The sequence below is a fragment of the Mus caroli genome, unplaced genomic scaffold, assembly GCF_978045245.1.
Source record: "Mus caroli unplaced genomic scaffold, Mus_caroli_1 scaffold_7, whole genome shotgun sequence".
Lineage (NCBI taxonomy): Eukaryota > Metazoa > Chordata > Mammalia > Rodentia > Muridae > Mus > Mus caroli.
In genome coordinates, this window is record NW_028227262.1 from 7,873,106 (window position 1) to 7,888,650 (window position 15,545).

Consider the following 15,545-nt stretch of genomic DNA (forward strand, 5'->3'; position numbering starts at 1 on the left):
GTAGTAGTAGTAGTAGTTTTGTGATTTTTAGCTTTTTTTGTTTGTATATGTTCTGGTAACAGTGGTAGTATATGTGTGTGATGCCAGGTGAGGTCATGAAACAACTCTGATGAGTCTATTTTCTTTGCCTACCCTGCAGGATCTGAGGTAGAATCTAGGTGGTCAGACCTGCACACAATCATCTTTACCCAGGAAAGTATTTGGTACTCACAACCTGTTTTTTGTTTTAGTTTTTTGTTGTTGTCCTGGTTGTTGTTGTTGTTCTTGTTTGAAAGATAGTTTTATGTAGTTCAGGGTCTCCTCAAAATTTCTATGTAGTTAAGAATATTCATGAACTTTGGATACTCTAGCCTTCATCCTCTGGGTGCTGAGAATATGGGTGTTTCTCAGCATACCTAATTTTATTGATTGCTCGGGATCAAACCCTAGATTGGTGCTTACCAGACCCCAGTGACCAATTGAACTATATCTCTGCATCTATATCACTTTATCTTTGAGGAAATGGTCTTCCCTCGTTTCATTTGAAACCTTTTACTGCCATTTTATTAGTAGTTGGTGGAATTAATTGCCCTATTGCCCTTGAATGAACAACTTTATGTTCATCTTCTGTCATTTTCTTTCTAGGATAACAATCTCTGTTGATTTGCGCAAGATTAATGACCACATTTTATTAACACTACTACTAAGTTTCAGGACACTATATTTTCAGGTGATAGAGTCTGTCAGCTCTTATTATTACTTGTGTATTTTTTTCTGTTGAAGATTTTAAAAACATGAAATAATGATTGTTTTTAATTCACATAAATGAAGGATAGGGACAAAGGTCAGTGAAGCCATAATACGTGTCATGTTTTGTGTTGTCTGTATTTCGCTAAAGATTTTGTCTCCTTGATTCTACTTTATTGTGTCTCTTTTTTTACTTTTGCTTTTGTTCTTTATCTCACACCAATTAATTCTTGGAAATGGTCATTCAGAAATCAGGAAGTTGACCTTAGAGTATCTGAAATATTTGTCAGCTACACGTAGGCTCTTGAAAGCTAAATATAACTTCTTGGCACATTTTTGGTGATTATCAAGTTCTTTTGATGACACTGCCTACTTATTTTATTCATTTATTTTTTTGTCAGTATGTTTTTGTTTAGACAGGTTAACATGAAGCCCAGGTTGGCCTCAACTTGCTGTAAAACTGAGGCTGGCCTTGTGTTTCTGGTTCTGCTGTGTCCACATTTGAAGTGTTTCATAGACAGGCATGAGCCTCCACACCAATTTTATGCAGTTCTTGGATATAAATCTAGAACTACATGTCAAATCTAATATATGTTTCTGATTATTTATTTACTTATTTATTTGCGTGTCTGCATGTGTTTGCACGTAGGAGTGTGTGAGTGTGTGTGTCTGTGTGTGTTTGTGTGTGTGTGTTTACATGTGTATATTAGATGACTATTTAGGCAGTCATTCCTCTCCTTCCACTTTATTGGAGGTTCCAGGAATTGAACTCAGTCCATCAGGCTTGTGCAGAAATGTTTCACCAGCTGCACAGTCTTGCTGGTCCTGCCACAGGAATCATAGTTATTAGACAGAATGCTGTGGAAATGTCTTTTCTGGCTCTGGACGCCCTCTTTTGAGGGAAGCAGAAGTCAGGAATCTGCAGAAGCCCTCCTTGTACTTAACACCTCACAGTGACTGTTTCCTGTGTTCCCACAGATATGAATATGAAACAACAATTTCACCTACAAGCAACTTGTCATCAAACAGCTTCTTGTGTATGGAAAACAGATCCCTTACCTTAAAGCCAACACAAGACACAACAGGTTAACTAATGATTCTCATTGGATTCTTTTTTTTTTAATAATTTTTTATTGCGTATTTTCCTCAATTACATTTCCAATGCTATCCCAAAAGTTCCCCATACCCTCCCCCGACTCCCCTACCCACCCATTTCCACTTTTTGGCCCTGGCATTCCCCTGTACTGGGGCATATAAAGTTTGCATGTCCAATGGGCCTCTCTTTCCAGTGATGGCCGACTAGGCCATCTTTTGATACATATGTAGCTAGAGTCAAGAGCTCTGGGGTACTGGTTAGTTCATAATGTTGTTGCACCTACAGGGTTGCAGATCTCTTTAGAGAAAGTATCCAAGGAGCTAAAGAGATCATTGGATTCTTAATAGAGACTCAGCTAAGGAATGTCCCTTTATGAAGGACTTTAATATGACACTGTGTTTAGCAGATACATATGACAAATGAACAAAATTCATATTGCTCTTCAAAGAAGGGAAATGCCTAGTAACCTAGATTACTCTTTCTCCTGAATTTGAATGTAGTTATTACAAATCCTTGTTTCTTAGGCAACACCATAGAGTTAGTCTCCCAAAGAAAAATAACTTAGAAGGATACATTTAAACTTAAGAGGTAACCTATGTGATTGGTCTATTTGGTTTTCTGTTGCTGTCATAAAACACTCACTAAAAGGAACTCATGGAGGAAAGGGTTCATATAGATTACTAATTATAATCTACCCTGAGAGAAGCCACAGCAGGAACCTACAGTTACAGACCAAAGCAGAGACCACTGAGGCGTGCTGCATCCTGGTTGTTCCTCTGATTTGCTCAGCTATCTCTATTATACAACTTAGGCTCATCTCCTAAGGGGTGGTACCACCCACACTACTCCATGTCATCTCCCATTAATTATCCAAGAACATGCATCATAGACATGCCCAAGGTCAATACTATGGAGGCAATTCCTCAACTAAGTCTTAACAGACACACCCAGATGCTGTGTAAAACTGCATGCTAGAAGTATTAATTACTTTTCTTTTACTCTGATATACACCATGATGAAAGAACTTATACAATGAGGAATTCATTTATATTTATAGTTTTAGATCAGTGCTTCTCAACATTCCCAATGCTGCAGCCCTTTAATATAGTCCCTTAAGTTGTGTTGACCCAACCATAAAAATACTTTCTTGCTACTTCATAACTGTGAGTTTGTGACTGTTGTGAATCTTAGTTTGAATTCTGATATTTCTGATGGGCTTATGTCACCCACTAAGTTTCTAGACAGATGAGAAGCAGTCATAGAAGGGAGGAATGGTACTAAGAACAGGAAACTCAGAGCTCACATCTCAACAATTAGCATAGGACAGAGATAAAACAATCCAGAAACAATCCAAGAATGATGCTTTAAGCTCTTGAAGCCTGCCTCCAGTGGCATTTTTCTTAAACTTCCCCAAACAGTACCATCAACTGGAGACTAAGAATTTAATACCAGTGCCTCTGGGAGGCATTTCTACTCAAACCACCACAGTATTCATACAGAGGGCAGGCTTTGGTTCTAGCACTGACATCAGGGTGCTCACAAGCAACTGTAAGTCCACTCCTGGGGAATTGGTTGACCTCTTCTGGCCTTCTTGGGCATCTGTATACATGTGATGTACATACACTCATGAAGGTACACACATTTACATATCCATTTTACAAAGTGCATTTAAAGACGCATATGGTAAAAGACCCAGCACATTTCCTGAACATTTAGTCTGGAGTTGACTCAAAAGAATCACCTTGAGCCAGAACATCTCCATTATGCTGGATTCATGGCACAGAAATTATAGTAGTAGCTAATTTTAGAATGTCACTGGTCTTAGAAAATGTGTGGAGAACAAAATAATTTGAGAGTCAAAGTGAACCCAAGTCTAGAGTTCCAAACTATAGAAACTTCATAAGTACAGCAAAGTGATTTAACTGTGTGTAACTTTGTAAGCTTGCCACAGTTCCTAAATCAGGGTACAGAGTCTTATTAACAATGCTTATGACCTTGTCTTGCCTTATTCCCCAAATAGTTCATAACTTCTTTTAACCCATTTATTCTATTCTATATCTACCATGTAGCTTATATCTTGTAGTTACCGCTCCTTAGTTTCATGCATCTGACTTCCCCTGAGTTCAGGTGAGCAATCCTCATGTGCCTGACTCTTTCCCAGCATTGCTATCTCCTCCTGCAACTCTCACCTACTGCTTCCTCTCTTTGCTACAGGCCATCACATTTTTGTTTTAGCTTACCTTTGGTAGGCAAGGAAGGCAAGAAAAACATCTTCATACAGTGTATATAAAAATTATCTCTACATCATGAAACAACCACTTCCATATTAGTCCATTCACTTAGTAGTTAGATGATTACCTCATACTAATGTTCTTACCTCCAGAACTGACTTTTGGAAAGCCTTACCTTGTTATCCTTGCATTGCGGTACATGATTTAAGATTCCCCAATGTGAAGAAACCCAGAAAAGCTCTTGAGTCTACTGGTGGCTGATAGTTTCAGTTTTACCTTAGAAGAGGGTTGAGTATCTCCCTGTGATCAATAGATAGAAGTCATCATGTCTGAATACCTAGAGATGGAAACTGATTTTACTGAACTAGCAGTGAATATGAGTTGGACCTATAGCCCAGTTGTGCTTAGGACATTTATGGGCAATGCTGACTACTCCACAGGAGAGGGGTACATTGTCCTTAATATACCTTAAAACATTATGTCACACCTTCCCTAGGGAGTGGCAGTTCATTTCCTTTAAAATAAACTTGGGAAGTGCGTGCAAACATTTAAAGAGTTCTTCTTTTCCCGTTCAATTACCTTTGGCCCAGTTTCTGACATTCTACTGATTACCTGCTACTCTAACTGTTGGAGAATTTTATTGACAATGAATGATGAAATTTATAGAAATAATCTATATTTACTCTGCAGCCAAAATCTGTAGTTTCTACAAAGTAACATAGGCCATAGAAAATTCAAACTTCTATCAAATTTCTGTCTGTGTTATGTAAAAACAACAAGATAGGCTAGAGACATATACACATGTGTTTTTGTTTTTCCTTCCTCAAAGCTTTAGAGGAGTTGAATGAGGTAACACACTTACTAACCAACTGATACACTGGTTATTGGAATACTGAGTCCCTCTAAGTGAGGAAAAGTCCTAGATTTTTCTGTTTGCCTATTTCTATGGTATAATTCTAACAATCAATGCAGTGCCACTAAAGGCTGAGTTGGGAACAGGCATTGGTCTGTAGAGTCATGTCTCTCACTGTAATGGGAATTGTCTCCAGTAAGGCACTTACACTCCATTGCTAAGTATTCTTTCAAAGTACACAGTAGAAGTGATTCTCTGATTCAGACCCAGCATAGGAATGTAAGTCCTTGAATGGTCATTGTAAGCTTATGACCTGATAAATACATAGAAAACTTTTGAATTTACTGTCAAATAACACTTGACTATCAAATACTCTGTAGTTTTTGTTTGTTTGTTTGATTGTTTTAATGCAGAGTGTGGAAGAGAAATTAAATCACTAATGTGGATATATGTACTAGTAGGAAATATTATACGTGGAATGGGTGAAACTGCCATCATGCCCTTGGGTATTTCTTACATAGAAGATTTTGCTAAATCTGAAAACTCTCCTTTATACATTGGTAAGTTTGAATAGTATGCTCTGGGATCATTTTTAGGTATGCAAGGTCTGAGGTCATGGACATTGATTATTGCTTTGAATGCTTTCTGGTTTTCAGATGGTGAGCATAGTGATAGGGATGTGCTGGTGATCAGGATCCTGAAGTGTAGTCCTTCACAGTTGACAGCTTCTAGCAGGGGTATGGGTGGGAAAGGGCTCGTTGACTTAAGTAGCTGCCACTGGGAGTTTGGCCATGCTCCAATGAGTAAGTGGCCAACACAAATTGGACTTGAATTTCCACTTTTGGGGAGGACACAAGAGGGAGATATAACTGAAAAGGCTGAGAAGTGAATGAGATCAAGGTTCATTAAATGAAACTCCTAAGTAATTAATACCAAATAAATAAATAAATAAAGTAACAATAGTGGAGAAAGTGATCCATGATGGAGGTCACTTTTAGAACCTGGAGAGAACCTTATAGTCAGGAAGCATTTGAGCAGAATAAGAGGCAGACAGAGTAAGGCAGAAAAGAACTCAGTAGAAGTGGAAGATCATGTAGGAATCATTGCATAGAGGGCATCAAACAGCAGGGGACATTTGAGAGAACAAGGGACATACAAGGGTTTGGTATTGAAAAGTCAGACACACAAAGGAAGACTAAGCCATAAAACCACAGAGAAAGAAGAAAAGACAGAATATAAAGTGAAGAGAAGGAAGTTGTCCTTGTTCCTCTCTGGATTTTCTCTAGGAAGGGATGAGTCAGGCGCGATTCTGATCTACAGCTACATTTGGAAATGCTGAACATGGATTCAAAGAAGCCAGGTGTGGCTGGAGAGGACAAAGGAAGGGAAAAGAACTATAAGATCAGAAAGGTGACCAGGATAACACCAGATAGAAGTGCTGTTATGAAGACACACTCTTTCTGTGGAAGAGTTTCCAGAGTGGAGCTTTGAAGAAGCTGCAGTTCAAGACTTTCATTGCAGTATACACTGCTTTACAGACAGTTACATTTATGTTGCTGTGAGAAAATGTAACTTTAGAGATAAAGTATTTCATTTGGAAAAAAAATGTGGAAAAAAAATGTGTTAAATTTGGTTTAGAATTTTATCAAAACAGGGAAGTCACAGTAACAGGATCTTGAAATTTCTAGTCGTACCCAAAAGATCAGAAAGAATGAATATTTCGGTATTCTGTCCTTGCTTGCCTGGTTCTGCTCAGCTGTTTCCCCACTGTTACACAGTTCAGAACTTCCCTAGGGAATATTGCTGCTCACAGTGGGCTTGGCTTCTCATATGAAATATTTAATACTGATATATTTTGTGAAATACAGTATGATGTGGTATGAGGGTTGACTTAGCAGGTCCATGTTGAGACATCTTCCCATGAGGTACCAGTCATACTATGACAGGTCTACTATAAAATGAAGTTTATTTTGGAGCATGGGAAGGGAATTGGAAAGGGTGTAGAGAAAGATAGGGACAGAGAAAGAGAGATGGAGGATGGAGGGAGGGAGGGTGGAGACGGAGAGGAGAGGAGAGGAGAGGAGAGGAGAGGAGAGGAGAGGAGAGGAGAGGAGAGGAGAGGAGAAGAGAGGAGAGGAGAGGAGAGGAGAAGAGAGGAGAAGAAAAGGGCAGAGGCTGGTCAAGAATTTAGAGGGGGGAGAGGGAGGAGAGGGAGGAGAGGGAGGGGAGGGAGGAGAGGGAGGAGAGGGATGAGAGGGAGGAGAGGGAGGAGAGGGAGGAAAGGGGAGAGGGGTCAGAGTCAGAGACTAAGAAAAGGTTCAGAAGGCTTAGGAGAGGCCAAATAATCTTTTTATAGCAAGCTCATACCTGTACCTAGCTGTTGCTAGGTAACTGTGGGGCAGAATCTTGAAGAAACATCAACATACTAACAAATACAATCTCCTGCTGACATGTCCACAAATAAACCCAGAGTAGACATTACTTCATTAAGATGCTCCTCCCTGGTAATTCTGTATTGTCAAGTTGACAGTGAAAGCTAGCTGTCACAGAGACTCTCTGAAAACATAACAATGGAAGCATCAAAGGGCCTAACTGAAATCATGGCTTTGATGAGATTGCCTATGATAGTACAGCCTTGCCTTTATCAAAGCATAGAAGATCATTTGATAGATTTAAGTAAGAAGGCATCTGTGTTTGCCAACTTTCCTTCCCTTTAATAAATACCTGTGCTAATAATTTATAAAGAGAAAAATTTCATTTTGCCCACATCTTTGGAGACGTTGGTCTATGTAACTGGGAAGTGTGGTTTGGTGTCCTGTCCTGAAGCAGCTCATTATGGTGAAAGGATTGGTCCAGTCAAACCATTCATCTTGTGACTGGGAAGCAAAATAGAATTAGAAAGGGGATATAGTTCTATTTCAGATAACCAGAAGACCACCACCATGTACTGAATGACAGCAGTGCCCCTGGGAAAATAATTCTGTACTGGGGAACATCACATATTTTAAAAATGGGAGCTTATTTCTCAATATTTAGAGAAATATATATATAATCTTGAGGTCAGCAATGGTGCTTCCCCTGAAGTTTTTTTTTTATTATTATTTGTTTATTTTTGTTGAGAATTGTTTTCTCCCCAGTTTTTTGTTATTCCAAATGGATTTGAAAATTGCTATTTCCAATTCTGTGAGGAGTTGACATGGAGTTTAATGGGAATCACACTGAATCTATAGATTGCTTTCAGTGTGATGGCCATTTTTTACTATATTAGTTCTGCTGATCCATGAGCATGTGAGATCTTTCCATTGTCTGAGGTCTTCTTTGGTTAGTTGGGGAGCTTTCTCATAGAGGCAAAGAGGATGGAGAGAAGGAAAATGTGAGAGGAGGGATTTGTGGAGGACTAACCAGGAAGGGGGATCATTTGAGATGTAAATGAAGGGAGTGATTAGCCGGGCGTGGTGGCGCACGCCTTTAATCCCAGCACTCGGGAGGCAGAGGCAGGCGGATTTCTGAGTTCGAGGCCAGCCTGGTCTACAAAGTGAGTTCCAGGACAGCCAGGGCTATACAGAGAAACCCTGTCTCGAAAAACAAAAACAAAAAAAAAAAAAAAAATGAAGGGAGTGATTAAAGATAATAATAATAAATTATTAATAATAATAACTCAAGGCTTTTTTTCCAAGCAAATTCTTTGCGCAGTTATGTAACTTCCTATCTCTGTTTACTTCTAGGGATTTTACAAATAGGAATAACCATTAGCTACTGGATTGGATATTCCTTGGGATCTTTCTGTGCTAACATTTATGTAGACACTGACTCTGTGAATACAGGTAACACATGCATTTTATTTATGCAGTACAGTCCCCAGAGTGTGGGAGAATGCTAAGGAATGCTATTCTGTGTGTCCTTTGATCCTTAGTTAGTTATATTATCAAATTAGAAATGGCAGAACAAAGGGGAACAGAGGAAAGAATAAAATGCCGCCCTCTGCTTCAAAATCCACCATTCTCCAACCACATTTCAGATACAAGTTGTTTTCAAGACATAACCAAGTGGGTTTTTCTAAATGAGGCATTCAAAGTGGATAATGAACTGGATCTTTCTATTTACACTGTAGGCATCAATTTGCAAAGGTTTCACATAATACACAGAAATACTTATTTACTGCTGGAAAGTATATCACCACATACTGCATCATAAAATTATATAATGTTCTTTATAAACACACAGAACATAAAAAGTAATTAGATACCATGTATTTTATTTTACGTGTGTGTGTGTGTGTGTGTGTGTGTGTGTGTGTGAGTGAGTGAGAGAGAGAGAGAGAGAGAGAGAGAGAGAGAGAGAGAGTGTGTATTCACAAATGCCTGCTGGGTCAGAAGAGGTATCTTATCTCCTGAAATCAGAATTACAGACAGTAGTTAATATCAATGTATGTGCTTGGAACAGAACTCAGTATTTCTGTAAGAGCAACAATAACTTTTGGACACTAAACTGTCTCTCCAGGCCCTATCCTCACCAACTGTGATGTTTTGAGACCTTATTACATCAGGTTAAAGCTAATTTCCTAAATATTTCTTGAATTCTGTTTCTGACTTGTTTCAAATGCAGTTTTAAATATTATGCCATGTGTCACTCTAAACACCTTTATTCTTATTTAATTTTAACTTCACCTGATTGGTCAACAACAGAGACTTTTTCTAAAGGTCTTAATTAGCACAGAGGGGTAGCAGATGCCAGTAATTTCAGCATTGAAAAAAAGAAGAAAAAAATGAAAGAGGAAGAGGAGAGAGGAAGAGGAGGGGGAGGAGGAGGAGAAGAAGGAGGAGGAGGAGGAGGAAGAAGAGGAGGAGGAGGAGGAGAAGAAGAAGAACAACAACAACAACAACAAGAGTGTCACAGGATCAAGTTCTCAAACAACAAGAAGAACAAATTATGAATAAATAACAAATGATATACAAAGTTTATGCTTAGACAGAATTACATTGATTAATAATTTTATAGAGTTTACACAAAAAGAATGATGCAAGCTAATACAACAACTTATTTCTTTTCAGATGACCTGACCATAACTCCCGAAGATACACGCTGGGTCGGTGCTTGGTGGATTGGCTTTTTGATCTGTGCAGGAGTGAATATCCTGACCAGCATCCCCTTTTTCTTCTTTCCAAAAACACTCCCAAAGGAAGGATTACAGGAAAATGGGGATGGAACTGAAAATGCCAAAGAGGAGAAGCACAGAGAAAAAGCCAAGAAGGAAAACCAAAGAATCATTAAAGGCAAACAAGAAAAATCTAAACTCTATTTAGTGTAGATGGGTTTGTGGTTTGTGGGTACCTGTCACATGTGTTGAGATAAGACAGTGTGTAATGAATCATCACTAATCGCTTGTGTTCAATGTCTTCCACAGTCACCACTGGAAACAACCTACAGAATAGGAAGTCTGACTTACCTTAAGTTAGACTTTATAAAAAATTCAAGTCAATCTGAAAAATCAATCAGCAAATATATTTTCCCATGTTTTAAAAAATCCTATTTTCCAGAAAATTTTAGTTCAAGTTAAACATACACAACACACACACACACACACACACACACACACACACACACACACACAGAGAAATTCAAGCTAAACATAAAGGGGTCACCACTGTATACTCTCATGTCATCTACAAAGAGTGATGCTTTGACTTTTTCCTTTCCAATTTGAATCCCCATTATCGCTATTTGTTTTCTTATTGCTTTGGCTAGAACTTCAACCTCTATACAGACTATATATGGAGAGAGCGGACAGTCTTGCCTTGTCCCTGATTTTAGAGAAAATTACTTTGAGTTTCTCTCCATTAATTTTATACTAGCTAATGACTTGATATATATTGTCTTCATTGTGTTTAGGCATTTCCTTGTATCTATAACCTCTCCCAGACTTTAAACCTGAACGTGTGTTGGATATTGTTAAGGCTTTTTTAGCATCTAATGAGATAATCATGTCCATTTTTCTTTCAGTTTCTTAATATGGTGGAGTACATTGATGGATATTGAATCACCCTTGCATCCTTGGGATGAAGTCTACTTGATCACAGTGGAAGATATTTTTCTTGTGCATTTTCTACAAGACTTTCAAAGAGTAGCTAAGACCCATACTCCTCAAATTATTTCACAAAATAGAAACAGAAAGATCATTGCCAAACACATTCTATGAGACCATAGTCACTGTGATACCTAAACCATTCAAAGATTTAGCAAACAAAGAGAATTTCATCAATGTTAACAAAGTAAAATGGTCTGAAATTCCCTGTCTTTATTTCTATTTTGTGAAATAGTATGAGAATTATTGGTATTAGCTACACTTTGAAAGTCTGATAGAATCCTGTGCTACAACCATCTGGTGCTCTTTTCTTTCTTTCTTTCTTTCTTTCTTTCTTTCTTTCTTTCTTTCTTTCTTTCTTTCTTTCTTTCTTTGTTTAGTTTGTTTTGTTAGGGGACTTTTGATGAAAGCTTCTATTTCTTTAGGGGTTAGAGGACTGCTTAGCTTAGATGGTTTACCTGATCTTGATTTAAATTTGACAAGTAAAATCTATTAAGTAATTCACCCATTATATTTAGATTTTCCAAATTTATGGAGCACATTCTTTTGAAGTAAAACCTGATGACGATTCGGATTTCCTCATTGTCTGTTATTATGTCTCCCGTTTCATTTTTGATTTTGTTAATTTGGATAATCTCTCTCTCTCTCTCTCTCTCTCTCTCTCTCTCTCTCTCTCTCTCTCTCTCTCTCTCTCTCTCTCTCTTGTTTGGCTAAAGGTTTGTCTAGCTTGCTGATTTTCTTGAAGAATCAGCTCCTGGTTTCATTGCATTAATTATTTAAATTTTCTGATTTTTTTATAATTTATTTCATCCACAAATTTGATTACTTCTTGCAATTTGCTCCTCTTGGGTAAATTTGCTTCTTGATCTATAACTTTCAGGTGTACTTTTAAGTTGTTAGTATGAGATCTCTCCAATTTCTTTATAAAGGTACTCAGTCGTATGAACTTTCCTCATAGAACTGCTTTCATTGTGTCCTACAGCTTAAGTGTGTTGAGTCTTAATTTCAGTGGATTCTAGGAAGTCTTTAATTTGAATTCTTATTTGTTCATTGACCCAGTGGTCCTTCAGTGGAGAATTGTTCTGATTCCATGAAGTTTGTAGACTTTCTAATGTTTCAGTTCTTGTAAAAGTCCAGTTTTAATCCATGGTGATTTGATAATATGCAAGGATTTATTTCAGTCTTCTTAGATTTGTTGAGGCTTGCTTTGTGACTAAGTACATGATCAATGTTACAGAACATTCTGTGAGGTAAGGAGGATTTTCCAAATGCATTTGCTGCTGTAAAGTGCTTACGAGATGATTAAGTTGTTTGGGCTGCAGCATGATTCCTTAGCTATTAGTTTATCTACTAGTTTATACAGGAGTGATAGGATCATCATCCGATTCAAACTTCATCAAAGTAAATTCCTCACAGATTCTAAAGGATAGCTAGTGAATCTCTAGAGAATACAGGAAATAGAAATAATGAACTGAAAAATGAATGAAAGAGCGTGGCCACATACATAATACTTCTACATAAAAAATAGATTTTTTTTGATTTGATGGAAAATTGTGGTCTGGTTCTTATATATCCAATATATATCACTAACTTACAGAAATGACTAGAAACAATGATATAGAACTTTAGCCACTAGGGATTATGATTTTTCAAATGCGTGTTTGTTACAGCATAGAATCTGTGAAGTTTTTGGAGATTTCTAGACACAAAATGCAAAGCCAAGTTGACTTGGTAATCTCTACATGCTTTTGTTTCAGATTTCTTTCCATTAATGAAGAGCCTCTCCTGCAATCCAGTTTATATGCTTTATCTCCTTATAAGTGTGCTCCAGTTCAATACATTTGTCAGTATGATATCTTATGTTCCTAAGTACCTGGAACAGCAATATGGAAAATCATCTGCAGATGTACTTTTCATCATGGGTATGTAGTTTCATTATTTCTTTAGTAGCTCTCTTGCTGCAAGGATATTGGCTTAGTTGGGGTTTTAAAGCTGTAAAGAGACAGGCACCACGACCCAAGCAACTCATATAAAGGCAAATAAGTAATGAACAGGCTTACAGTTTTAGAGGCACAGTCCATCATCATCATGTCAGGAAATATGGAAGCATACAAGCTAATGTGGTACTAAAGAAGGAGCTGAGAGTTCTTCATCTTGATATGGCTGCAACCAAGAGAAACTGACTATTGTCCACTAGGCAGTACTTCAAAGCCCACCTCCTTCAGTGATACACTTCTACTAGCAAGGCCACTTCCTCTCCAACAGGGCCATACCTTCTAATAATGTCACTTCATATAGTCAAGCATATTCTAACAACCACAAACATAATAGGAGAAACCTCAAGAGCAAGATAAAGAGTAAGATAAAGAATAAAGACTTAACTCACTGGGATACTATATCTTACTCCTAGAATATTATATTTTGGCTTCAATTTTTGTTTTCTTTTCCTTTTTCCAATTTTTTATTAGGTATTTTCTTCATTTACATTTCAAATGCTATCCCGAAAGTGCCCCCGCCCTGTTCCCCTACCCACCTACTCCCACTTCTTGGCCCTGGTGTTCCCCTGTACTGGGGCATATAAAGTTTGCAAGACCAGGGGGCCTCTCTTCCCAATGATGGCTAATTAGGCCATCTTCTGCTACATATGTGGCTAGAGACACCAGCTCTGGGAGTACTGGTTAGTTCATATTGTTGTTCCACCTATAGGGTTGCAGATACCTTTAGCTCCTTGGGTATTTTCTCTAGCTCTTCCATTGGGGGTCCTGTGTTCCATCCAATAGCTGACTATGAGCCTCTACTTCTGTGGTTGCCAGCCACTAGCATAGCCTCACAAGAGACACTTATATCAGGGTCCTATCAGCAAAATCTTGCTGGCGTATGCAATAGTGTCTGCATTTGGTGGCTGATTATGGAATGGATCCCCGGATATGGCAGTCTCTAGATGGTAAATCCTTTCTTCACAGCTCCAAACTTTGTCTCTGTAACTCCTTCCATGGGTATTTTGTTCCCAATTCTAAGAAGGGGCAAAGTGACCACACTTTAGTCTTCGTTCTTCTTGAGTTTCATGTGTTTTGCAAATTGTATCTTTGGTATTCTAAGTTTTTCGGCTAATATCCACTTATTAGTGAGTGAGTACTTTTGTGATTGGGTTACCTCACTCAAGATGATACCTTCAGATCCATTCACTTGTCTAGGAATTTCATAAATTTGTTGTTTTTAATAGCTGAGTAGTCCTCCATTGTGTAAATATAAAACATTTTCTGTATCCATTCCTCTATTGAGGGATATCTGGGTTCTTTCCAGCTTCTGGCTATTATAAATAAGGATGCTATGTGTCCTTATTATCAGTTGGAACATCTTCTGGATATATGCCCAGGAGAGATATGGCTGGGTACTCAGGTAGTATTATGTCCAATTTTCTGAGGAACGGCCAGACTGATTTCCAGAGTGGTTGTACAAGCTGGCAATCCCACCAACAATGGAGGAGTGTTCCTTTTCTCCACATCTTCGCCACCATCTGCTGTCACCTGTATTTTTGATCTTAGCCATTCTGACTGGTGTGATGTAGAATCTCAGAGTTGTTTTGATTTGCATTTCCCTGATGATTAAGGATGCTGAACATTTTTTCAGGTGCCTCTCAGCCATTCGGTATTCCTCAGGTGAGAAATGTTTGTTTAACTCTGTGCCCCATTTTTAATGGGGTTATTTGATTTTCTGGAGTCCACCTTCTTGAGCTCTTTGTATATATTGGATATTAGTACCCTATCTGATTTAGGATTGGTAAAGATCCTTTCCCAATCTGTTGGTGGCCTTTTTGTCTTATTGAGAGTGTCTTTTGCATTACAAAAATTGCTTTGCAATTTTATGAGTTCCTATTTGTCAATTCTCAATCTTACAGCACAAGCCATTGCTCTTCTATTCAGGAATTTTTCCCCTGTGCCTATATCTTCCAGGATTTTCCCTCACTTTCTCCTCTCTTCCAGGATTTTCCCCTGTGCCTATATCTTCCAGGATTTTCCCTCACTTTCACTGTCTCTGGTTTTATGTGGAGTTCCTTGATCTACTTAGATTTGGCCTTAGTACAAGGAGATAGGAATGATCAATTCGCATTATTCTACATGATAACCACCAGTTGTGCCAGCACCATTTGTTGAAAATGCTGTCCTTTTTCCACTGGATGGTTTTAGCACCCTTGTCAAGGATCAAGTGACCATAGTGTGTAGGTTCATTTCTGAGTCTTCAATTCTATTCCATTGGTCTACCTGTCTGGTGCTATACCAGTACCATGCAGTTTTTATCACAATTGCTCTGTAGTACAGCTTTAGGTCAGGCATGGTGATTCCACCAGAGATTCTTTTATCATTGAGAAGAGTTTTTGCTATCCTAGGTTTTTTGTTATTCCAGATGAATTTGCAAATTGCCCTTTTTTATTTATTTATTTTTTATTAGATATTTTCTTTATATATTTCAAATTGCCCTTTCTAATTCCTTGAAGAATTGAGTTGGAATTTTGATGGGGATAGCATTGAATCTGTAGACTGCTTTCAGCAAGATAGC

At 38.1% G+C, this 15,545-nt stretch overlaps 1 protein-coding gene across 1 annotated transcript in view; it reads left to right on the plus strand.

Moving 5' to 3' along the window:
* LOC110287589 (solute carrier organic anion transporter family member 1A4-like) overlaps window positions 1-15,545 on the plus strand; it is a 59,539-nt gene that overhangs the window by 18,333 nt on the left and 25,661 nt on the right. The window contains exons 4-8 of the mRNA XM_085839805.1: window positions 1,705-1,811; window positions 5,320-5,466; window positions 8,632-8,730; window positions 9,958-10,179; window positions 12,746-12,910. Of these exons, the coding sequence (XP_085695931.1) occupies window positions 1,705-1,811; window positions 5,320-5,466; window positions 8,632-8,730; window positions 9,958-10,179; window positions 12,746-12,910 (740 nt within the window). The remainder of the gene's footprint in view (window positions 1-1,704; window positions 1,812-5,319; window positions 5,467-8,631; window positions 8,731-9,957; window positions 10,180-12,745; window positions 12,911-15,545) is intronic.